A 25,904-nucleotide genomic window follows, 5' to 3' on the forward strand; every position below is an offset into this window, starting at 1 on the left:
AAGGAGTCGTACGGTACTCATCCCCAAGACTGACGATGCCGCAAAGCTGAAAAACATCGACAATTGGAGACCAATAACCATCGGCCCGATATTACTGCAGCTCTTTACAAAGATCATCGCCAAACGCTTGAGTGAAGCAGTTCAGATTGACCCCCAGACAGAAAGGGTTTCTGGTGGCGACTCCTGGATGCAACGAGAACATCACCATCACAATCCTCAGCAACATCATGAAAGGTGCTAAACACAACAGGAGAGAGCTGGCCGTTGTTTTTGTGGACACGGCGAAGGCATTTGATTCTGTCGGGCATAAAATACTCATTAAAGCTCTTCAGAGAGTGGGGCTGCCGAAAATATTCATCACATTAATCACAGATCTATATTCGGGAACAAGTACACGCATCGAATGCAAAGACCGGCCAAACGAATCCCATCAATATCAAGAGAGGGGTCAAGCAAAGTGACCCGTTATCGCCAATACTATTTAATAGTGCGATGGATTCCCTGATTTGCTCCCTACAAGAGTTACAGCTGGGCGTTCACGTGCCCTTTCGGGGAACGAAGATCAGTTGTTCAGCCTTGGCGTTCGCGGACGACATCGCCTTGCTCAGCGACTCCCATACCAGCATGATAAAGAACTTAGCCATAGTACTACACTTCTGCCAGAAGACTGGGCTGGAGATGAATGCCGGAAAAACGAAAGGCTTTCACTTCATCCATAAGGAGACGACGTTCATATACAACAGCATGGCGAACTGGCAGCTGAGAGGTGGCCCGATCTCCTACATCACACCAGGGGAGACGGAGAAGTACCTTGGAGCAAGAATCGACCCCTGGGCGGGGGTAACTGAGGAAGAATGGGGATCCAGAGTTGAGGGATGGATAACTAACTTGAAGAAGGCAGCGCTTCGGCCCATCCAAAGAATTGAAATTCTCAAGACTCATATGATTCCTAGAATCTACTTCCATTTAATCCTTGCGGAAGTGTCGCAAAATACACTGGTCAAGCTCAGTCAACACATCAAGAATGCAACCAAAGCAATTCTCCATCTTCCACCACACACAACGGATGGAATACTTTACAGTAGTAATCGTAATGGTGGTCTAGACATGCCTAGACTTGAAGTCCAGATTCCATCGGCCATTATCCGAAAACTTGAGGCGTTGGAGAACTCGCCGGACGCGGTGATACAGGCTTCGTTTGAATTCAGCGGCATGGAGAACAAACAGACGATCGACTCCTTGAGAAACCTGAAGGTGCTGAGGGAAATTGAAGAATCCCTCAAGAAGAAAGGGAATCCAAGAGTGACGCTGGAAGGAAATGGCACAGACGGAGTCATCAACATCGGAAGGACGGATGGGAACCAGAAGTCAAGACCGAAACCCGTCAATAGATATGTGGCTTGGAGGGAGGTCGAATATCAAAAATGGACTGAACTTCAGTGGCAAGGAATCCGCATCAAGTACTACGGTAACGACTACACATCTAACTCCTGGCTTAGAACCTGTTTCAACATCAATCAAGACTCATCAACAGTATTCCTACTACGGTATAATCTCTACCCAACGAGATCTACAATAAACAGAGGAAGACATTTTGCAAACAAATCGAGCAGACGACGTGAGGCCCCCTTTGAATCATTGGCCCACATCTCCATTCGTCAAGAATGCCCGGATCAAGAGACATAATAAAATTCTGGATCATCTGCAGCAGCTCATTTCCAAATATGGCTGGAATTCATACCTGGAACCGCGACTCTTTGGAAAGGATGGGACCCTTTGGAAGCCAGATCTGGTACTCATCAAAGACGGAGCAGTTGCGGTGGTGGATGTTACAGTAAGATTCGAAGACAACAACAACTCCCTGGAGAAAGCTTGGACTGAAAAAGAACTTAAATACCAACATCTGAAGGATGAAATACTCAAGCTAAGTAAGTACCTTACCCATCAATGCAGCAGGACGGGCTGGGAATGGGACAATACGGCACAAAAACTCACCATTGTGGCCGGCGGCTAAAATATCCTTTTTCCCTCCTGCTGTGGCACTTTGTGCAAATCTGGGATGATTCCGCTCTATGACTTTATAAAATTGCTAAAGATGTTTCAAATGCAATCTTCTTAACCATTATAGGTCAAAACTAAGTCTTTAGAGAGACATGAGGCAACTACTTGCACTGCAGCTTTCAATGTGCAGGGTGGTGGCAGGCAAAGTGGGAGGAGAGGGTGGGTGCCTCCTTAATGGGCCCATTGGGTTTCACCCCCTAAAGGTCTTCCCTCCTCCCCTGTTCCCATCCCTCCTGGTCTGTCTACCCTAGACCCAGCACAGAGGATGCAGGCAGTGCAATGTTGTCTGGTTCAATGCAAGAACCACTCGTAGTCAGCCTACCATCAGGGAAATGAGGGGGGCTACACAAATTTTGCATACTGTCCAACTCATCTCCAATGAGAGTGGGCTGCTTGAGAATCACAGCTCCCCATGCTGAAACATAGGGCAGACGAATTTCTAACCCTGTGTATTGGTAAAAGTTGCTCATTTTGATTCAACTTCTTACTTAGGGTACAATTTTCACAGAATTCACATAGTTTTCGGGACTTGTAAACTGTTGGAATGATGTAATAAAAACCCATATTGTGGACACATATGAGAAAAAGGCGAACAGCCCTGTTCACAGTGTGATTGTGTAAACTGGTGTAACACCATCAGTCATATGTCCATTAAAGCATCTTCTGTACAGAAAATACACACATACACAAGTTACTTTATTGGGGTAAAGGCTTACACTGAGTTTGATGTACAATGCTCAAACCAGTTTAATTTGCAGACTTACTTGGCTAACTTACACATAAGGATCTCGATGTTTTACTGAGGTCCCTTCTTGATAAACAAAGGCTGTATGAAATAGCTTCAAGCATCTACCAATATAAAGGTAAAGGTAGTTTTAGGTTATGACTATTGGGCAGTGTCTAAAGAATGATGTACACCAGGAGCTGCGGTTCTAGTTATTAACTAGGTTGTGGAGGAGTGGAATTCATTGTATGCTTCATCTGACGAATCTGTTTCTGCAATTGCTCTTTATCCTGCTTCATTTTTGCTTCAAGTATGTGTTTCAAGGATCCAATGCTATCATAAATAGCTGAAAAGCCTTAATAATAAAAGACAAATCATAAAAAGTGTAAAGCACTGCATCGAGTGTCGTGGATGCAAAGAATATTAGAAAAAATTCTAAAGTGTACATTAGATTTAATAGCAGCAAAATACTGCGGATGCTGGAAATCTGAAATAAAAACATAAAATGCTGGAAATACTCAGCAGGTCTGGCAGCATCTGTGGAGAGAGAAACAGAATTAATGTTTCAGGAGAAAGGTCCTTGACCTAAATTAAGTTAAATCTGTTCCACTCTCCACGGATGCTGTCAGACCTGCTGAATATTTCCAGCATTTTCTGCTTTTATTTTATAGTAGATTTTGATAAAGCGTATAAGCAGTAATCCAATTCAATGGCGATGATGGAAATAGATGTTCTCATCGCAAATACAGGGCAGCTAAGTTTTCAGTTTGAACAACTCTGTACAATGCCCTAGACGATAAAGGCATGTCCATCAAGGCACACAGACCTCGAGATCCCATATCTGATCCCCTAGGCTGAGCTGCATTAGGCGATCTCAGCAGGATCGCAATCGATATCCAATAAATGACAATAAGTGACCCTGACTTCCTCGGCTGAGTGGAAAAATCACTGAGGTTTCTCACCCCTCACTGCTATTCAGGGCTGTCACTGCTGGAAAGCACCAGTATGCAGGTATTAGGCGAGGGAGGATTGGGTTCGGCTGTGATGCTACACATGGTCAAGCAGTTTTTCTACAGCCTTTTGTCTAGGTTCACACACAATGAGAAAGTTGAGCAAAATATTAGAAGGGCGGCTGGTGCCTGTTGAAATGTGACCTGACAATTCAGTAACATAGGAGTGGGGGAGGGCTTTCAATGTTGAAACAAATCCTTATGCTTAACTTCAAATTGGATCATGTGTAAATTATGGAACCATGCAAACACTGATTTTATCTCACCAACATTAGTTTCAGCTTCGATGTCCTCTATTTCTTTCCATATTTTCTTTTCTATGTTAATAATGATCAGATTCAGTTTCTCCTCGACATGCTTTATGCTGTAAAGCTCCGAGTTCATTTTCTGTATCGTTTCGATTTTGTCAAGTTTCACGGACAGCTGGTTAATCCTCTCTTCCATTGATTTTTCACTGCTTTCCTAACACAAACAGAAAGTCACATATCAATTACAGCAAGCAAACTGACAGTCAGTCAAGAGAGTACTTCCACTGTTTGAAGGACTCAGTACTGTACAATGGTAGCAACAAGTAGCACTGGCCTACACACATTAATCTTTAGGATGCTGGACAGATTTCCTCATTGTGCTAGATAAGGTAAAATGGTAGACACGTTCTTTATTAATTAATGCACTTACTAATCCCGAGTGGGGTGAGTGGGGGGGGTGGAAATCCAAAGCTATCCATCATAAATATAAAACAATCACTAACAAATCCAGTAAGGAACACTATAAGCTTTATTCAGAGATGGGTTAGTATCTGAAACTTGCTACCACATGGAATAGCTGAGGCAGATTGAATAGATTCATTTAAGGGGAAGATAGATAAGTACAATAGGGGGGGCAAAGGAATGGAAGGATAGGCTGACAGGATTGAATGAAGTAGACTACAAGGAGGCCAATGTGGAGCATCGAGCATTTTGGGCCAAATGCCTTGCTTCTGTGCTGCATACACCATGTAATTCTGTCTAATGAACTGAGAGACCACCCCCCACCCCCGATAATTTTCAAAAGTATAATCTCCAGACTGCTTCAAAATTAGATCATAATTTTCCTAAATTGTATACAAAACGCTAATTATTCACTGTAACATTGTCATTTCTTACTTAATGTACTAAAAGCTACCGGTGTTATCCTTTATAATGGACTAGCCACAAAATGAACACACGTATAGAGATTGTGACTATGCGTAACATCTATTATTAAACCTGATAGATCACTCACAGATGCTCCAGGTGAAATGTGGTATTCACTAACTTGACAACCTGTTTATTTCTTGTCCCAGTATTTTCCATTTTCACTCCTTGTCAGTTTCTTCCCAATTTTCTCTAAATGGGAGTGGTCAGCTTTCTCCAATACTACTCTCAACAACACGGTGTCAGCAGCAAACAGAAAATATCGGATATGACCCAGGAAACTGTGACAACTTTGCACTGTAACTGTTACATTATACAGCTCCTGTCTTTGAAACATCTTGAAGCTGAATACCTACTATAGCATAAGGGTCTGGCAATATATAGGGTTAATGTGGGACTTAGTACAGTATCACCCACAGAGTGATGTGATGTAAGAGAACACATGACCCACACCTAGAGGTCAGACTAATGTTGGACAGAGCCATGTGCACAAGCAAGCACGGAGACACCTTCTAGCTTGACCCCTTTCCTATATACCTGTACATAGTTCCTGTAGTTATTAAAATATATACAGTTAACCTATGAAGACTACAAAGACTTCATTAAGACCTACCGAATGGTATCCAACACCTACTTTTTCTGCTCTTTAATGTAATACTTACAGTTTTATCTTTCACGATTAAGGAGATCAGTTCTATTTGATGTAACAATTCCTGCTCCTTTCTAGCTAGTTTCTGTTCCAAACGGGAACAACTGGACAAAACCTGATCCTTGATGTCTTCAGTTATGCTCTTCATCCTTTGAAAGATAATTTATGACATTTTCTGGCCACTTAGGACAAAAGAGGAAACAAAGAAGAACCACAGTGGGTTGTATCTGTCTGAGTTGTGACGTACCCATAGTCATTCTCACAGGTCTACTAAAAAGCAACATCTTGCTTGGGGAGTGCAGTGGTTATGTTCCTGGACTAATAATCCAGAGAACGCGAGTTCAAATCCTGTCACGGCAGTTTGAGAATTTGAATTTAGTTCATAAAATGTTGAAATAAAAAGCTGGTATCAGTAAAAGTGACCACAAAGCTGTTGGATAATTGTAAAAACCTGGCACAGGTACGATGAGCTGAATGACTTCCTTCTCTGCTGTAAGAATCTGTGATAAAGCAACTCTGTATTCCACTTGTTCTAAACTCAGAACATGTTTTTTTTTAATTGTAGAATCTCTCCCAATCTTACAGAAGCGAGATCCACTCCTGCAAGAACTGCAGCTCTGACCGCAGGTGAGTGGACAGTGTGGCTCCCCTGAAAGCCATTCTTGGGGATTCTCACAGTAAAAGGAGGCGAGGAGACTGGTAGGGCACTCAGGACATCTACTGGTTACCATATGGCCAAGTGCTTGTCAACAGTCATTCCTGATTTATAATGAGTTTACACAGCAATGGAGTGTGAGATGTGCACTCACCTAATATCCAGCAGGTGGGGCTGTTCGCTGTTCTGTTCCCTAGTAAAATTGATCTTTCTCTGTTGCTCTCTGATAGATTCCTCAACTCTCTTTAAAAGTTCTGAAATCTGTTGAAAGAAGATTATAGTGCAAAATAAACATAATGGGGTAGGGCATTGTACCATGCTTATTTTTGGGTGCTGAATATACAGCACCTATAGCCTGAATATATGGGTGCCGTTAAGTAGAGAAATTGGTCCCTGTCGCTCATTGACATTGAACAGGAGAGATAAAAACAAAAAGCCATGGATGTCCAATCCCTCTACACCTCCATCCCCCACCAGGATGGTCTGAGGGCCCTTAGCTTCTTCCTTGAACAGAGGCCCAAACAATCCCCATCCACCACTACTCTCCTCCGTCTGGCTGAATTGTTCTCACACTGAACAATTTCTCCTTTAACTCCTCCCACTTCCTCCAAATAAAAGGTGTGGCTATGGGTACCCGCATGGGCCCCAGCTATGCCTGTGTCTTTATGGGGTATGTGGAACATTCCTTGTTCCAGTCCTACTCCGGCCCCCTCCCACAACTCTTTCTCCGGTACATCGATGATTACTTCGGTGCTGCTTCATGCTCTCGTCGGGACCTGGAAAAATTTATTAATTTTGCTTCCAATCTCCACCCCTCCATCATTTTCACATGGTCCATCTCTGACACTTCTCTTCCCTTCCTTGACCTCTCTGTCTCAATTTCTGATGATAGACTGTCCACCAATATCCATTACAAGCCTACCGACTCCCACAGCTACCTCGACTACAGCTCCTCACACCCCGCTTCCTGTAAGGACTCCATTCCATTCTCTCAGTTCCTTCGCCTCCGTCGCATCTGTTCTGATGACGCTACCTTCAAAAACAGCTCCTCTGACATGTCCTCCTTCTTCCTTAACCGAGGTTTTCCACCCACGGTCGTTGACAGGGCCCTCAACCGTGTCCGGCCCATATCCCACGCATCTGCCCTCACGCCTTCTCCTTCCCAGAAACATGATAGGGTCCTCCTTGTCCTCACTTATCACCCCACTAGCCTCCGCATTCAAAGGATCATCCTCCGCCATTTCCGCCAACTCCAGCATGATGCCACCACCAAACACATCTTCCCTTCACCCCCCCTGGCGGCATTCCGTAGGGATCGTTCCCTCCGGGACACCCTGGTTCACTCCTCCATCACCCCCTACTCCTCAACCCCCACCTATGGCACCTCCCCATGCCCACGCAGAAGATGCAACACCTGCCCCTTCACTTCCTCTCTCCTCACCGTCCAAGGGCCCAAACACTCCTTTCAAGTGAAGCAGCATTTCACTTGCATTTCCCCTAACTTAGTCTACTGCATTCGTTGCTCCCAATGCGGTCTCCTCTACATTGGAGAGACCAAACGCAAACTGGGTGACTGCTTTGCAGAACACCTGCGGTCTGTCCGCAAGAAAGACCCAAACCTCCCTGTCGCTTGCCATTTTAACACTCCACCCTGCTCTCTTGCCCACATGTCTGTCCTTGGCTTGCTGCATTGTTCCAGTGAAGCCCAATGCAAACTGGAGGAACAGCAGCTCATCTTCCGACTAGGCACTTTACAGCCTTCCGGGCTGAATATTGAATTCAACAACTTTAGATCTTAAACTCCCCCTCCCCCCATCCCCACCCTGTTTCTCCCCCCTCCCTTTTTTTTCAATAATTTATATAGATTCTTCTTTTCCCACCTATTTCCATTATTTTTAAATCTAAAACTAAAACTTTGTTAGTCTTTCCACCCCACCCCCACTAGAGCTGTACCTTGAGTATCCTGCCTTCCATTCTTAATTAGCACTTTTCTTAGACAATATCACCACTTTCAACACCTCTTTGATCCTTTTGTCTGTGACATCTTTTGATTATCTGCTCCTATCACTGCTTGCTTATCCCCACAATCACCCCACCCTCAACTTCTCTCTCCCCCCGCCTCCCCACCTTAGACCAGCTTATATTTCACCTTTCTCCTAACTATACTCAGTTCTGCCGAAGGGTCGTGAGGATTCGAAACGTTAACTGATTTCTTCTCCACCGATGCTGCCAGACCTGCTGAGTCTTTCCAGGTAATTCTGTTTTTGTTTTGAACAGGTGAGATGTCAGCTTTACTCAAGTTGTTCACTGACACCTCCCCTAATAGGAACCATGAGAATAGTGTGCCTGTGACACTATTGACAGGCAGCCTTGTACCTCTTAAAGGGGAGGTATCCTTTGATGGCCGCACTCTGGATCCTGCCTTGGACACCGCAGACATGACTGAAACAGATGCTACAGATGCTGTGTTGCCCTGTCCCCTTCCCGCCACCTCCCCAACACCACCGAGTGCTCAGGGGTGGGGGTGGGCTCAGGGTCCTATCCCCTGGAAGAGGGAGGTGCTGCTCCCACAGCAGTTATTGAAGGTAGGACTCCGAGTTCAAAGCTTGCATTGCTCTTTTTCCCTCTGCACCATCCATAGTCCCACAGCTGAGAGACCTTCCCTCTTTGTTTGTCTTCACTCTCCTGCAATCAATACACTACACCTCCTTCTGATGCTACTCACACACTTTGCCTCTCCTGCTCTACTGCAACCCTCACTTCCCACAGTTCCACTACCATTCTCACTATTCAACCATGACATACACACCATCAAGACATCTCATTCGATGATCACAAACACACTCCCTTTCATCATGTATGGTAAATAGTGCATAATATGAGGAAGGAGATGGGCACAAGTGCAGGGTCAGCCTACAACCGTACCCTGTGCCCATTTGAAGAGGAATTCCTGGACATTATGGGGCAGGGGTTGAGCCAGACTTGTGGCTACTGGCGAGGTTGGAGGATTGGTCCTACAGATATTTTGCCCGCTTAACCTTTTTTTTTTCCCTTACCACTCTAATATCACCGCACAATTTGCATGACGTTCAGCAGCTGCTTTAATCTCTCTCTCTTTCTGCTTACCCTCAACAATAATTGTCCCTGCTCTTTCAGTTTAGGCTCAGAAACTGGACAGGGCCCTCAGCAAGCAGAGGATAACAGTGGCATTATGAAAAAGGCATCATCTGACCTTACCCTTGCAGCTACCAGCACGGACACCAGTGCACCTTGTTTAGTTTAGTTCACAGGGTAGGTCTAATGGGTCTGCGCAGAGAGAAACCCTAGCATTCATGAGTCCAAGGACAGACGGGACAAAAAAAGTGCAAAAATCAGCTTCCCTGAAGAAGCACTTGCAACCGAGGCTGGCTGCAGACCCCGAACAGCCCAGACCACAGAAAAACGATGGCAGTATGTCCCTCCCGGGTTCAAGACAGGAAAGTCAACCATGGTTTCTGCTTCTGATTGTCATCCAGTAAGGCTGGAAATATTCATCTAAGGACAACATTGAGTTGGGTGGTGATGAAATTCATTACTGAATTGCTTGCTAACACTTGCTGCTGAAAGTGCACTTACTTCACACATAAATAATAGCCATTTAGCAAGATGCCAGAGAACAACCTGTAGGACAGTACGTCAGCAAGGATTCAATGTAATCAAGAGAGGGAGGAAAATGGTGGAGATAATTGGTGCAGAAAAATAAATCTCAGCTGAGCTAATTTATCTTCAAAATGTTGAATGATTTATAATTCAATAAGCCTTTTTAATGCAAATATTTTAAGCAATTGTCACTATTGTAATAAATTGGTTTGAATTCTTTCCTTTCCCTGGGTATTAATACTTAACACTAACATGGCACTGTGCAGATAATGAGGCAGAATTTTCCCTGAGAATTCTGCTGTTTCTCTGAGATTTCTGCCAACTCCACAGGTGTCAACAGTGGCTCAGTTGCTAAGACTCTTGCCCCTCTGTAAAAGGTTGTGGGTTCAAGACCCACTCCAGAGGACCGAGCACGTAATCAAGGCTGACACTCCAGTGTAGTACTAAGGGAATGCTGCACAGTCAGTGGTGCTGTTTTTCAGCTGAGATGTTAAACTGAGGTCCCATCTCTCCTCTCAGGCAGAAAGAAAAGATCACTGTTTCAAAGAAGGAGCTCTCCCCGGTATCCTTCTGCCAACATCAGGACAAACAGATGATCTGGTCATTATCACACTGCTGTTTGTGGGGTCCTTACTGTGTTTCCTACTTCAAAAGTATTTCACTGGCTGTCTTGAGGTTGTGAAAGGCGCTATATAAATGCAAGTTTTTCTTGCTTTCTCCTGCTGAAGTTACAGTGAAAGATCGGGGTAATCCCTACAGGAATCCACTGGTAATGCTGTCAGATCCTGATACTTATGCCTCTCCACAGCCAGTGGGGGGAGGGCATTGCCATGATTTAAACCATTTTTCCTTTTGCAGCACCACACAGATCCCTGCAATTTGCACAAACCTATGTTTTGGAATAAGGACCCAATCTGAAGACTTCCTCTATGCCCATTAAGTAAATAGTAATAATAATTTATGCCCCAATAATAGAAACTTTCACCTACAGTAATGTAATCATTCCCTTGGGTTAAATATTTACACAGAGTGGTTGAACAAAACAATGCACCATTCACAGAAACTGTAAACCTATATGAATGTATTCAAAACTGCACTCTGTACAACATTAAATGGTGCTAAAAGTCCCAGAAGGGTTAGTTAGCAATACTGTAACCTAATGCAACTGAGTACGAGATGATGGAGACTTCCGCACTTAAAAGTGAAACAGAAAGTCAGTTTCAGGTGGAGCTGTTGAGTTTGACTGGAGACAGTTTCAATATAATATTAGAGATGATTCATTTTTAAAGAGACATTTAAGAAAAAAAGTACAGTTCTCAATATGAGAAAAGTTTACATGGTGACAATATTTTGGTTCTGTTTAAACATTTTGTGAACTTATATGTTCCAGAGTACATTTTCAGGATAATTATTGTAGATTTTTATTAATGGCTGGAAGGGTCAAAATTGTTTTCTTTAGGAAAGGTGGGTTAAATGTAACTCTTCTGGGGTTGCACCATAACCACACACACCCCCACCCCCATTCCAACAAATTTACACCTATGTTGAAGAACAAATCAAACTTATAATTTAAATATAGCTTTTGAAGCCATTTGTTTAAAACATAAATGGGACAGATCCACCTCACATTGCATTTGGCACAAAGCATCATCTGTGTACAATTCATAGAGGAAAATCTGGTTGGAAAGACAGAGCTTGCATTTATATAGCACACCTCTCATCCTCAGAAGCGTTTCACAGCGGATGAGTTATTTTGACGTGCAGTCACTGTCAGGATGTAGGCAGTCAACTTGCACGCAGCAAAGTACCGCAAACAACGATAAAATAAATGCGCAGGTAATGGGTGAGGAATAGCTGTTGACTAGGGCAGCGAGGAGCACTCCCTTAGACTGCTTCTCCTATTGCCATGGGGTCTTTTATTTCCACCCAAGAAAGGCAGATGGGGCCCTCGGTTTAATGTCTAATCTGAAAGATGCCAACTCCAGCTCCCTCAGTACTGCAGAGAAGTGACGGCTTATGTATACAACTCCCTGAAGTGGGACCTGAGTGACAATCTTTCTGCCTCTTTCCTGTGTTCCACCCAGGTGAATCCTTTACCCACAAAGTGGTTAATTTTGGCTTTGACCATTAGTGTGAAGCAGGCAATATTGAATCTGGAGAACCTGTATAATGGGTGGCTGATGTGATATCGCCCAAAGTTAAACTAACCACCAATATCAGGAAAGTCTCCCCAGAGAGTTTCATATTGAAAGTCATGCCTAAAAATAGGGCATTAATTGCCTTTATCTAACATGAAACAAATCTGAATTATGACAATAATGCATAACTAAAACACGAGGATTAGCTACATAGTCAGCATTACCCGTAAAAGACAAAGAACTGGTTAGTCCTGTGCAATAGCAATACCACTGATGACAAACAGCCTTAGTGGCATGAAACAGCCATTCATCAACTTAATGAAATATGGTTTGAATAACATAAAACAAGATCTTAGTTGGAAAGGCAATTGAAAATGGAATCTTTATGTCTATCAGCTACCAAATATTCATAGTGCAAGGAGGAGGGAGCTTGGCTTTTCATTAACAATGTTGTGGGGCTTTCACTCGGTTTGCTACTGAGATGCTAAGAGGAAGTCATTAGTTTTGAAATTCCTGGGGCCATGAAGTGTGGTTTTGTGGCAGACTACCAGCAGGGAAGCAGAGGAAAATAAAGTGTTGCATTTAGATAGAGCCTTTCATGACCTCAGGATGTCCCAAAGCACTTTACGGCCAAGGAAGTTCTTTTGAAGAGCAGTCACTGCTGTGATCTAAGATAGTACGGCGGATTTGGACACTTCCTCTTTTTGGCCCTCACATTGATCATGGTGCTCAAAAAGGCTGGCTTGTGAAATGACCCCGAAAACTTGGCTGGTGCATTATCGTGGAAGGTAAAAAAGAAAAATATGTCAGAAACCTAAAAAGGCAGCATTTCGGAAATGTAACCGATCACAGGGTTGAGGTGGACGCGCATGGCAGAGCAAAGCACGCACAAGGATATTTAAAGTACCCTGACTCTGGGATTCGGATGGGGTCGTAGTCATCATTTTGAGGGTGGCTGGAATTTCTGCTGCCCTCCCAGGTCTGTGTTCCCCCAAGGCCTTCCCAAGAATTTCAGAACTGGTGGCTCAGATTTTCCAGTTAGTGATGAAGGAACGGTACCAGACATTCAGTACATTCACACTTGCCCAATCCATTCTGGCACAGCATTCTCCACAGGGATCTGGGACCTGATGAAAGGTCATCTTGACCTGAAACGTTAACTCTTGTTTCTCTCCACAGACACTGCCTGACTTGTTTCCAGCTTTTTTTTTTTTGTTTTGATTATAGTTGGTTTTCTTTGTGTGTTTCACAGTCAAACACCAGCTGGTCTGGTTTTTTTTTGTTGACTTCATCATTGTGAATATCGACAGTGTCACATGAATTCCACAGGAACAACTGTCCTGTAATATCCGAGGAGCGCAAAGCTCGAAGGCTAGCATCTTAATGCCAATGAAAAATAGTTCAAAGGGTGTATATTATCTTCAAAGGGTGCACTGCGCAGGTTGAGTGAAGTTTACCTTTTTCCATGTATGAACTGCCCAACATGTCATGAGTAATAATTTTATAACCAGCAACATGGCATCGATAGAAAATTTAATTAAATACATGGAGATATAATTGGATATAAAGCTTGTTCTACATTAGAATTGCAGTGCTGGTATAAAGCTGTTTCACTTTCCACTTATAAGTAGTTTTAGTGCAAGTCCTAAGTCAAGGGCCAACTCAATTCTGGAGCAAAGCAGGATAATACTCTCAGGAAGAGGGAATCTCAGTCCACTTCAACTAGTGTCTGCTCAGTCCCTGACTCCAGATTTAGCGATTAAAAATTGTCTGTGCCCAGTTTTGGGTCCTTGGAATGTATTTTATACTAATTTGGACGTGCTGCTGGTGTCCTGTGTCTCCACAAGCAGCTCACCAGTTTGACAAAATGAACATCAGTCCACTTTCCTTGATGGCCTGTTGCATCCGTTTTACACCAGTCCACTATGAGGTCTGATCTCCACCCCATAAACTACAACTTCTTAGCACCAGTGCAGAGTGAAAATCAACGCTACAGTTCTGGTGGAAGTGATGCCTATGAGTAACATCCATCGAAATGTCACCATTTTTTAAAAATCAGAATGCGTGATTATTGCTGTTGATTATTGGTGCTTGGCAGGTTCGGTACCATCTACTTCAAACCAGTATTTGTTGGAAACAAGATTAATCCAACAGGCTTCACATACAGTGTGTTTGCCCAACTCATTGAAAGATCTACAGTATCTTTTACGTTCTGTATAAGTTTTTAGGAGAACATCCCATAAAACCCAACACAACAGCACAAGAAATGTGAGGGAATATTCCTGCAAGACAAAATTAAATTAGCAGAAATGATTTATATAATTAAATTTATAAACTGTCCATTTTCAACTGCTTTTCCAAATAGGATCCCGCCATCTATTATTTTATACATTTAGGAAAATAGATGATTTTTAAAAAAAAATGTATACTTCATGGGTATGGGCATCGTTGGCAAGGCCAGCATTTGTTGCCCATCCGTAATTGCCCTTGAACCGAGTGGCTTGCCATATCATTTCAAGAGGGCAGTTAAGGGTCAACCACATTGCTCTGGGTCTATAAGACCATAAGACATAGGAGCAGAAATTAGGCCATTCAGCCCATCGAGTCTGCTCCACCATTCAATCATGGCTGATAAGTTTCTCAACCCCATTCTCCCGCCTTCTCCCCGTAACCTTTGATCCCCTTACCAATGATGAACCTATCTATCTCCGTATTAAATATACTCAATAAGACATAGGCCAGACCAGGTAAGGAGAGCAGATTTCCTTCCCTAAAGGACATGAGTGAACCAGATGGCTTTTTACAACAGTGGACAATGGTTTCATGGTCACCATCATTAAGTAACCTGGGACCTAATGGTGCTTTTTTATTTAGCGTACATTGTACATTAAATGTAAAGGACCATATTTTGTTTAACCTGCCCTTCAACATCCTTTATTTTTGCTTCCAAGATCAGTTTTGCTCTTTGTTGCTCTTTGCTAAGGTTCTGAATTCCTTCGTATATTGACATCAGGTCAGCTGACAGTTTGGCAATGCTTGCATCACACCTATGGGAGGAAGCAGGGATAGTGTCACAAGATATCCCTCATCAATTGTTAGACATTTGAAACAAGTATCTACAGGAAAATGGCTTAAGGTACTGTCAGGGTAATTTTCCAAGTATGGGATGATGGCTGTGTGGAGCCTCACCTGCCTCCAGTGCTCCTGTGATTTTCCACAAGACGCTGGCAGCAGGCACAATTCTTCCAGCGCGTACACAAGAAAGTTAGATATAGGTCAGTTTGTTCTGCTTTAACCTTGGCGATCTGGCCAGGATGAAAGTTTTCACCCTCCGATAGCCAATAGGGCTCTAAGTAAGTAGAACAAGTTTGGACTAGTTCAATACAGTTCCTCGTCAACAAAAGAACCACAACCTAAATATGTCTCTAATCGTTACTGTCATAACAATAATTTAAATCTAATACAAAATAATAAAACCAACTCTTTAGTTTTTTTTTAAACATTTGATCTTTCCAAAGCGCTAAGCATATTAAAGTCAGTAATTACAAATGTCACTGGCATCCTTCCATCCATGAAGCATGATGCAGCAAACAATCTTCATGTGATGCACCTTTGCTGATGCCTGAAGAGGCCAATCCTTGAGAGGCAGGAGTGCCACACATGAAGCTTCCAAGTATCACTGTGGGTTGTTGTTATCGACGTTGGCACCTGTTGCCAAGTCGCTGTAGCCACTGTCTCATCGTGGTGGTGCATGCCAGACCACACGAGGTTGCCGTTTTCCTCTGTTGTCAGCTAGTGACTCCCAGGTGCGATAATCAATGCTTAAGGCTTTTATGTCAAGCTTGCAAGCATCTCTGGAGTGGAGCTTGGGGAGCCACACGGTCTTTTTTTAAATTGTTTACAGGATGTGGGCATTGCTGGCTAGGCCAGCATTTATTGCCCATCCCTAATTTCCCTTAAGAAGGTGGTGGTGAGCTGCCTTCTTGAGCCGCTGCAGTATCTAGCTGCCGTACCATACAGAAAGTCCTTGGGTAAGCGACCGTCTTCCATTCTGTGGACTTGCCTGAGTCAACAAAGCCGTCTGTTTGATTGGTGCCGGCACACTTGGGAGCTCTGCCTAATACACGACTGCCGCATTCATGGTTTTGTCCTGCCAGGATACACCCATAATGCACTGCAGAGAGCAAAGATGGAAATTGTTGAGCTTCTTTTCTTGAGAGCTGCAAGTCGTCCATGTTTCACAGCCAGAGAGCAAGGTGCTGAGAACACAGACCGTATAAACCATCAGCTTGGTCCTAAGGGTCAGCTTGGTGTTATCCCATGTGTGCGTAATCATGAGTTGACCAAATGTGATAGCTGCTTTCCCTATGCGTATATTGAGGTCTACATCAAAGGACAGATTGTCTGTCACTGTGGACCAGAGGTAGCAGAATTTGCTAACTGCTTTCAGCGGGGTGTTATTTAGTGTGATCAGGGATGGAGATGCATATCTTGTCCCTTGACCACAGTTTTCTTGACGTTTATAGTCAGGGAGAACAAGTTTCAGGCATGAGAGAGACAGTCCGTGAGTCGTTGTAGTTGAGTTTCTTGTGAGCAATTAGCACAGCATCATCAGCATAGAGGAGTTCCCTGATCAGGTCGCAATGTGATTTTATCTTTGCTTTCAGTCTCAATAGATTGTAGACCTTGCTGTCTGACCTAGTGTGCGACTGGACTCCTTCCATATCTGCAGGGAAGGCAAAGGTCAGCAGCATGGGGAGGAAGATGCCAAACAGAGTGGGGGCTAGGACGCAGTCCTGTGTCCTACTCCATTCTTCACTCTGAAACTGCTGGAAGTGGAGCCACAAAACTGTACAGTGCAATGCATTTTGTCATAGAAGGAGCAGATGAAACTGAAGAGCTTTGGTGCACAGCCAATTTCCCCCAAAATATGGTAGAGATTGTAACTAAAAATAATATCTTGGTAAAATAATAGCATACCAACATGTGTTTATGACTAGTTTCTGATATTGTGATTTCCTGCTCTCGGCTGTCCCAGTAATAGAATCTCTAAGCTGAAGTCAGACACCTTTGTTTGAAAGTCAAAGGCCCAAGAAGCTGTGCAGTCCTCCATATATTAGCCATCAGCTTTAGCAGCATGTGTCAAAAGCCAGAGAGCAGTTACCTGCTTAAAACTTCACTCCCATGTTGAGTCAGTGAGCAATCACCTGCCCAACACAAACCGTTGGATTGGTCAGTGAGTGACGCTGACTCAGACCAGTGTAGGGTCCAGGAGTGAGTTGACCACCTGCCCTCCCAAGTGGAGGGAGAAAACCAAAAGGGATTAAAAAATGAGACTATTACTCAAAATTAACTTGTTGCTCTGCGTTTTTCTTATATTTTGTCTTGAACGTTTTGATAAATCAGCAGTGAAATAGGAAGCGAAGATTTGTTAACAAAATAATTTCTGGTCAAAACGACTTGAGTTCTGAGCCTCAGTTGTAATTAGTTTGTGATATTTGGTAGGATTCTAAGGAACGTAAAACATCACACAGATACACCCAGCACATTCCTCTTCACAAAAGACAGCAGCATTAGTTGATTGATTACACAATATATCAGTACATAGTTTGCTGAAAGCAGTTAGACATGATAAGTCAGGGAACCTGTTTTGCTACTCTTACCTTGCCACCCTGCCCCGAAGCTCCCCAATGCCATTGAGATGACGGAGTTCAAGACTTTTCATCACAGCACTGGTTCCACGGCTTGCATTATCTCGTGCCCGACTTTGTTCCTGCAGCATCTAGTGTAGATCCAAGATAATTGTTTTGGTCCAGTTACGATGAAGAACAAGACAATACAAACTAATGTGCGTCTGAGGATACTGCCTTAAACATTTATGCTTTGTGATGTTCAACATTAATAGTCGTCCAGATTCCAGTGTCAATTTGTTGCTGTGGGTTGCACTCTCACCTCTGAGTCAGAATGGTGTGTGTTCAACCCTGACTCCAGGATTTAGGAACATCATTCAGGTAATCATCTGCCCACTTTAGTGCACAGTATTGCGGGATTGCTACATTGGTGGAAGTGCTGCCTTTCAGCTGAGATGTTAAAGCAAATTGCCTCATCTGCTTGCTTAGGTGAACCTAAAAGGTTTCAAGGTACAGGGCATGAGATTGGTCTTTCAGAACTGGTGGGAAATGGGAGGTGCAAAACTGCTATCTTTTATTACACCACGCTCGATGTTCCATGGATAAGTAACTCAGGGGTGGTGTAAAACAGGATTCCGATCCACTGTCACCCATTTCACACTAAACACCAGAAGTAATTTCACCCCCACTTTTGAGGACGAGGGCCGGGAGTTCTCTTGCGGCCTGACCAACATTCACCATTTAACCAATATTACAGAAGCAGACTAACTGGTAATTCACCATATTGCATTTTTCATGGAATCCCACCTTGTGCAATGTGTGTGTGTCAGGTCTGTCTATAAAACAGTGACTTCACGTAAAAAGAATCTGGTGGTGTGAAACATTTCGTCATGTTCAGAGGACATAAAAGGGGCGATAAAAAATCAAAATATTTTACTTCCATCAATGTTTCTTTTTTCACTTCTGAGGTCCTCTAGACTGGGGTTCCCACATGTATGAGAACAAGCTGATCATAATGGACCAGAAGCAGAGGGATAGAAATTGCACATACACATCTCTAACCATCATGCACTTTGCTGGTTCATGCAGGACTTGGTGCAGGCAACAACTCTCACTGAAAACAGGAGATAGTTTTACTGTAATATCATAATGGGCTGATGAATGACATCATATGGCAGCCTAAATCACTTCCCAGATTGGACTTTGGGAAAGCAGTATTACTGTTTTCTGTGTTGAAAACATTTAAAGATACACATTGTAGATCGTTTTAATGTTTTTTAGCCTATATTTCAATTGAATCTGGCGTTTTTCAAGTGTTGATTTGGCTGAACTTCAAAATAATCTATGCCGAGTATTCTGGTAGTGCAGTTTTTAAATTGCTTGTACTGGGCTGATAAGTGGCAAGTAAAATTCGCACCACACAAGTGCCAGGCAATGACCATCTCAAACAAGAGAGAATCTAACCATCTCCCCTTGACATTCAATGGCATCACCATCACTGAAACCCATACTATCAACACTGTACCCTAGGACTTACCATTGACCAAAAATTTAATGAAACCAACTGTTATGTTTTTTTTTCAATGCTGCACACAGGCTGTCGATATTATAGCTGAGCTAATTTTATTGGTAACACATTTTCCTAACATAAACACATATCTTCAGTAACTGAATTCTATCAAGACAGGCTTAAACATGTGCTATCTGATCTTCAATTCCCAGGTCAGGTTACAGAATATAGTACAGAATACCATATAGCATCTAATACTGGAGTCCACTACCACAATCAACTATTATCATGACACCAACCATATAAATACTGTGGCTACCAGAGGAGATCAGAGGCTGGGAATTCTGTGGTGAGTAACTCACCTCCTGACTCTCCAAAGCTTGTCCATCATCTACAAGGCACAAGTCAAGAGTGTGATGGAATACTCCCCATTTGCTTGGATGAGTGCAGCTCCAACAACATTCAAGAGGCTTGACACCATCCAGGACAAAGCAGCCCATCCGATTGGCACCCCACCCACCACTTTAAACATTCATTCCCTTCACCAATCATGCACAGTGACAGCAGTGTGTACCATCTACAAGATGCACTGCAGCAACTCACCAAGGCTCCTTTGACAGCACCTTCCAAATCCATGACCTCTACCACCCAGAAGGACAAGGGCAGCAAATGCATGGGAACACCACTACCTGCAAGTTCCCCTCCAAACCATACACCATCCTGACTTGGAAATATATCGCCGTTCCCTCACTGTCGCAGGGTCAAAATCCTGGAACTCCCTTCCTAACAGCACTACAGGTGTACCTACACCACATGGACTGCAGCGGTTCAAGACAGTCAAGGGCAATTAGGGGTGGATGACAAATGCTGGCCTAGCCAGCGATGCTCACATCTTGTGAAAGAATAAACAATTTTTTTTAAGTATCTATTTTTGACCATAAGGATCTCTATGGTAATCCCTTTTATTTTGCAAGGAAGAAAAAGAGCAATAAAAACAGATGTGGTTTCACTGGAGGAGAAGATTGCACAATCATCACCCTCTAATTCCCCACATAGGCAAATGAACTTTGTTTGAAGGGAACTCGAGACTAAGATTCACCAGGGAGACAGTAATAAGAGTGGTGTCACATGCTGCAATCTGACCTTGAGCCAAACACCACCATATACACAGCACTGACAGTGCTTCTCAAGGTCACTTCTGCTTTAAATCTTTATGCCCCAAGCTCATTCCAACCTGTACTTTCATTAAGTGCAAGAGCTATCAATGCTCATCTGTGACCATCAGCACAGGATCATGCAGGTAAATGCTTTCTTCCCAAGCAGCCGTGTGATTCTTTTATTGTAAAAGCCAAACCACCATGAACCAGTTATTTGTCCCACGAGGGAATATGGAAGTGTGGCTCCTTGGAGACTCTATCGCCCTTTTCAGCCCTGGCTATCAATAGCCCTATGGGAACTAAATTCAGTTGGCTCTGAAAATGGGTTTGGGGATGGTGTACGTTGGCCACCACCAGAAGCCATTAATACCAGACGCTGCTGTCTGGGATATCACGTGGATACATATCTTCAAATTCCATATCTTACCAACTGCAGTACTAGCCTCAGATACTGCTCAAGTCACCGGTCCCCGATCACTCACTTAGGCCGGGATTTTCCGGCCCCGTTGCGGGCAGGACCCGCCCTGGGTGAGGCGACGCCCCGGCCAGAAGTCCATTGACTTGCGGCCGGACTGCAAGGTCCCGGCGGCGGGCGGGTGTGGAAAATCCCGCCGTTAGAAACAATCGATCAGTCAGAACTTGCACCTGATGGTTCCATCATACCCTCAAACACAGCACTGCTGCAAGCCTTACACCCACATTTCACAGCTTGTACACACTGCCAGCTACTTAATCACGACAGCCTGATCATCCAAACAGATTGCACAGCACTCACTGATACACTTCACTCTCCTTCTTGCAGGGCAAGGAGGCAGCAGGAGCTAACTGGAGGGGGAGAAGCGCAACTGCATATCCTAATCCCAGTGAAGGAGACAGTGGCCATTATTGGAATGGACATTGCTGAGGTCATAGCTAGTGCTGGGGCTGAAACTAAGATAATGGTATCTTCATACCTAATCCTCCTTCTCACCTCTTGCTTCCCCTTCATCCGACATTCCACTAAACACCCTTTCCATTTTATAACTGTTGCCCACATCTGATGAACACAGCACAAGCTGGTCAGGCAGCCTTGTCAAGTCATTATAAACATGCATTAGACATTTTAAAACAAAGTTTCAGTTTCCTAGACATATCATGGGACATTTTACAAAGTGTCCATGATCATCATGCACTGCTGCATTCTCCACAACTTCACCATCCAATGGGGTACAACAATAGACCATCTGGAGAAGGACAACAAGTTGCAACAAAGGGATGAGCAGGAACAAGCATTGTTTATTGTTGCTGAAGAAGTCACAGAAGTGTTCTACACAAAGTGAGGTGTCATCCACCATGTCCAAAGCTCTGTCACACCTACCTGGCAATGACCATGAGAGACCAGTTGCATAGACCCCAAGTCAACAAGGAGCCATTGTTGGAACTGGTGTCTGCAGCAAAAACACCTGCAGCAAAAACACCTGCTGCAAAAACACCTGCAGCAAAAACACCTGCTGCAAAAACACCTGCAGCAAAAACACCTGCAGCAAAAACACCTGCAGCTCACCTACACCATTGGCTCAGCACTGCGAGTGGCAGTCATGGTTGCCAGGCTTCTCCTCCAGCATCTGGCTGGCGTCCTGTGCTTTGCTATTCTGGGAAAGATGGTTGCAAAGGGCAACATGTGAATTAGGAGCAGGAGTAGGCTCTTCAGCCCCTCAAGCCTGCTCTGCCATTGAATAAGATCATGGCTGATCTGATTGTGGCCTCAAACAGGACAATCTTCCTTTCATCCATCGCAAGCTGCAGCAGCACCTTTACTTCACCAGCCATCCAACAGGGTTACAAATGCTCCGCTGCTGAATTGCTTGTCCACAGCCCGTTTCCTGCCTCCACATTGATTGTGCCAGATATTGCGTTTTGCCTTTCTTTTTGCTTTTAGAAAGATTTAAATTCCCACTTTGAATATTTACAGCACTTTTAAAGGCTGAAAAAAGTTTCCCCCCACTCTGTCTGCTCCCATTTACCTTTTAAGTCTTTTTTTTATTTCTTCACAAGATGTGTGCATTGCTTGGAAACTAGGCCAGCATTCATTGCCCATCCTGAGTTGCCCTTGCAAAGATAATGGTGAGGCACCTTCTTGAACCACTGCAGTCCATGGTTAGATTGTCATCTAATAGATTCTATTCCAATCACAAAAGTCAGTTACAACAAGAAAGGGGGTATTAAAACTAAATTTTACCAAGATTCATCTCATTCTTTAAAAATATTTAAAAGGAGAAAAGATTATGAATCAAAGGTTTAACTTGAAAATTTCACATCCTTTTGAAAATTATAGATATGTTTACATTTTTAGTGTTGAATAATAGGGTATGTAATAGCTAACAGAAAAAGCCCACTTGATTGGCACCACATCCACAAACATTCACTCCCTCCACCACCATCGCACAGTAGCAGCAGTGTGTACCATCTACAAGACGCACTGCAGGAATTCACCAGGGCTCCTTAGATAGCACTTTCCAAACCCACGACCACCACCATCTAGAAGGACAAGGGCAGCAGATGCATGGGAACACCACCGCCTAGAAGTTCCCCTCCAAGTCACACATCACCCTGACTTGGAAATATATCACCGTTCCTTCACTTTCGATGGGTCAAAATCCTGGATATTCCCTCCCTAACAGCACTGTGGGTGTACCTACATGACATGGCCTGCAGTGGTTCAAGAAGGCAGCTCACCACCACCTTCTCAAGGGCAACTAGGGATGGGCAATAAATGCTGGCCCAGCCAGCGAAGCCCACATCCCGTGAATGAATTTTTTTAAAAACTGTGTTTTAGTATAGTAAGCATGTTGTTGTGAGACCAAAGTACCTATTAGGCAGGGAGTTCCAGGATTTTAACCCAGCAACAATGAAAGGACGGTGATATGCTTCCAAGTCAGGATGGGGTGTGACTTGGATTGCGGAAACTGGTGGGGAAAAGTTGAGGGCAAGGGGTATCCTACCATGACCCTGGAAAGGATGGGAAGGGGTGAAGGCAGAAGTTCAGAAAATGGGTTGGACACAGTTGAAGAGCCAGTCAGCCACAGTGGAAGCAAATCCACAGGTGAGGGAAAAGGAAGGCAACGTTGTGAATGATACCACCATCAGAACAGATGAGATGGAGACAGAGAAACTGAGAATGGGACAGAAAACTTATAGGAAGCGGTGTGGGAGGAAGTGTAATGAAGGCAGTTGTGGGAGTCTGTGAGCATATAATAATATTGGTTGGCAGCAAATCCCCAAAATGGAGATACAGAAGCCAAGGAAGGAATGGGGAGTGTTGGAGATGGACCATGTGACGATGAGGGAGTCGTGGAAACTGAAAGCAAAAGGCGGAATCATCCCAGATTTGCACTAAGCGCGGTAGCGAGCGGGTAAAATGACATTTTACCCGCCAGCCGCAATGGCAGCTTTTCATGCCGTATCGTCTCATTGATTATGCATTCCCAGAAAACATGCCATTTCCATGGTGGGCTCTCATTCACCTGCCACCCCATCACCTCGCCGCTTCATCATGCCAAGCATCATATTTAAAGTCCACCCACGTGAACACCTCCTGGTGCTTCCAGCTCACGACTGCTGCAAAGAAGACATGGCCCCGAAAGGCAAAAAGGTTGCAGCCCCCCGGTTCAATGATGCATCCCTCGAGTGCCTTTTGGACACAGTGGAGGCTCGCTGTGATGTCCTCTAATCCGCTCTGGCCGCAGGATGGACAGCCACATCACTAAACCAGCTTGGGAGGCGGTGGCAGTGGTGGTCAGCGCCAACACCCTGCAAAAGAGGACAGCCACCCAGTGCCGCAAGAGCACTGCCAGGGTAAGTCACTCTTCTCATCACTCTCAACTCACACACTCACAAACCCATCACACATTCACAGGTCCCTCACTCACTGCCAGTTCAAGGGACATCACCATTCACTCTCTCACACACGCCTTCATTGTCCTCATCCTGTCCATGGGACTACTCAACACCGACACATGCCAGGCATACTTATCTTGTCCTGGCAGGATTCCTGTTTACACTCTCTCCATCTCTATTTATGCAGGACAAGCTGGCACACAAGAGGGAGAGATTGCTTACTGGTGGAGGAATGTCTGAAATCAAGTCCTCATAGACTTTGAAAACGGCCAACCAGCTGGCCGGTGACAATCTGAACCGTTCCTGTGCTGATGGTGAGGTTGGCGCTGCTCTACCAAAAGAGGATCCAGCAGTGCAACATCCATCAGACAACCATGCTGTAAGTGATGTGTCCTGTTTCACAGGCCACTGCCATGCATTAATTATCTCTCCTTGCTTTCGCAGACACACCTGCCAAACAGCCAATGGAGTCCACAACCCAGGGCCTCCAATCAAGCCCCAAAGAAACTTCTGAAGAGGAATCTGGAGGCACCCTCCTTGAAGTTCCATCACAGTGCTCATCCACACCCTCCACAGGCGCAAAGATAGCACCTCGGTGGGATCTAGCTTTAGAGTAGCCTCAGGATCATAATCTGGTGAGCACATCACACTTTCTGATCCACAGCAGGCGGCGGCAGGGACTTCCTAGGCGTCCGGCACTCAGAGGCCTGTTGGAGGCCAGAAATTTGCTAAGTCCAAGTCAGATGATGAGCCTCTGGACTTGGTCATGTCACAATTGATGCAGCTGCAAAAGCAAGCTCGGGAACATCAGGAGGGGATGTCCGCTGCACTCCTCATATTGCAAGGCACGATGGAGGAGCCCATCTGCCTTCAGGCTGAGGTGATAGTGCTGGCATGCCAACGCACCAAGGCCAACACTGGTTGGATGGTGGCCATGGAGACCTTGGTCCAGGACGTCACTCCTGCACTGCTGCACAGCCAGAACTCCATAGCTGACGCCATAGTTGGCCTCCAATAGTGTGTACATGAGAGGGGTGCAGGGCAGCTCGATCTCACTCCAGCTACCCCTTCTCCTCAAGGAGTCAGCCAGGGGCCCTTAGGGAGGAGGATCAGTAGATGGACACCCCGGGGCCATCCACTCAGGTGACTTCAGGAGTGTTCAGCCGATCCGAATCCCCTCTTCCTGTGACCTCAACAGCTCCAGCTCCACAGATCGAGGAGGGTCCACTGCCACACAGCAGGTCCCCAAAAGCAGGCCAGGGCCCTCCAGGTCTCAGCCCTCCAGAGGACGCCCATCAAGATCATCACAGACAGGGTGTAGCAGTCAGTAGGCTGCCTCCACCTCCGCTGTAGATGTTTGGGGAGCACCAAGACGTAGCGGCAGGGTTAGGAAACTTAAGATGATGTAACTCTTTTGAGTCAAAACAATAAACTAAATTAACAATAACAAGGGAGAAATTAAGCACAGCCCCTAATTCAGGTCAGCTGTAAAACCAAGGACAAAGTTTAAAGGAAACTTACAAACATTAAACCAAAATGTGATTAAAGGGGTCAACAAAACACCCCAGTCCCCGCGGTGCCCACCGGGCACGGAAGGTCTCGATGGTGCCGGCAGACACCGCGTGCTCCCTTTCCAGGGACATCCGGCCGCGAACGTAGCCGCAGAAGAGGGACAAACAA

At 44.6% G+C, this 25,904-nt stretch overlaps 1 protein-coding gene across 1 annotated transcript in view; it reads right to left on the reverse strand.

Annotated features, from left to right (window-relative positions):
* Positions 1 to 2,738: 2,738 nt before the first annotated feature.
* The window catches only part of LOC144668176 (protein FAM81A-like), a 52,118-nt gene continuing 28,952 nt past the window's right edge, over positions 2,739 to 25,904 (reverse strand). Inside the window, exons 4-9 of the mRNA XM_078529925.1 lie at positions 17,715 to 17,833; positions 14,969 to 15,098; positions 6,429 to 6,535; positions 5,633 to 5,768; positions 4,062 to 4,257; positions 2,739 to 3,140 (exon numbers count right to left, since the gene is read on the reverse strand). Of these exons, the coding sequence (XP_078386051.1) occupies positions 3,001 to 3,140; positions 4,062 to 4,257; positions 5,633 to 5,768; positions 6,429 to 6,535; positions 14,969 to 15,098; positions 17,715 to 17,833 (828 nt within the window). The 3' untranslated portion in view covers positions 2,739 to 3,000. The remainder of the gene's footprint in view (positions 3,141 to 4,061; positions 4,258 to 5,632; positions 5,769 to 6,428; positions 6,536 to 14,968; positions 15,099 to 17,714; positions 17,834 to 25,904) is intronic.

This window comes from Cetorhinus maximus, chromosome 26 (genome assembly GCF_964194155.1).
Source record: "Cetorhinus maximus chromosome 26, sCetMax3.hap1.1, whole genome shotgun sequence".
In the NCBI taxonomy this organism is placed as follows: domain Eukaryota; kingdom Metazoa; phylum Chordata; class Chondrichthyes; order Lamniformes; family Cetorhinidae; genus Cetorhinus; species Cetorhinus maximus.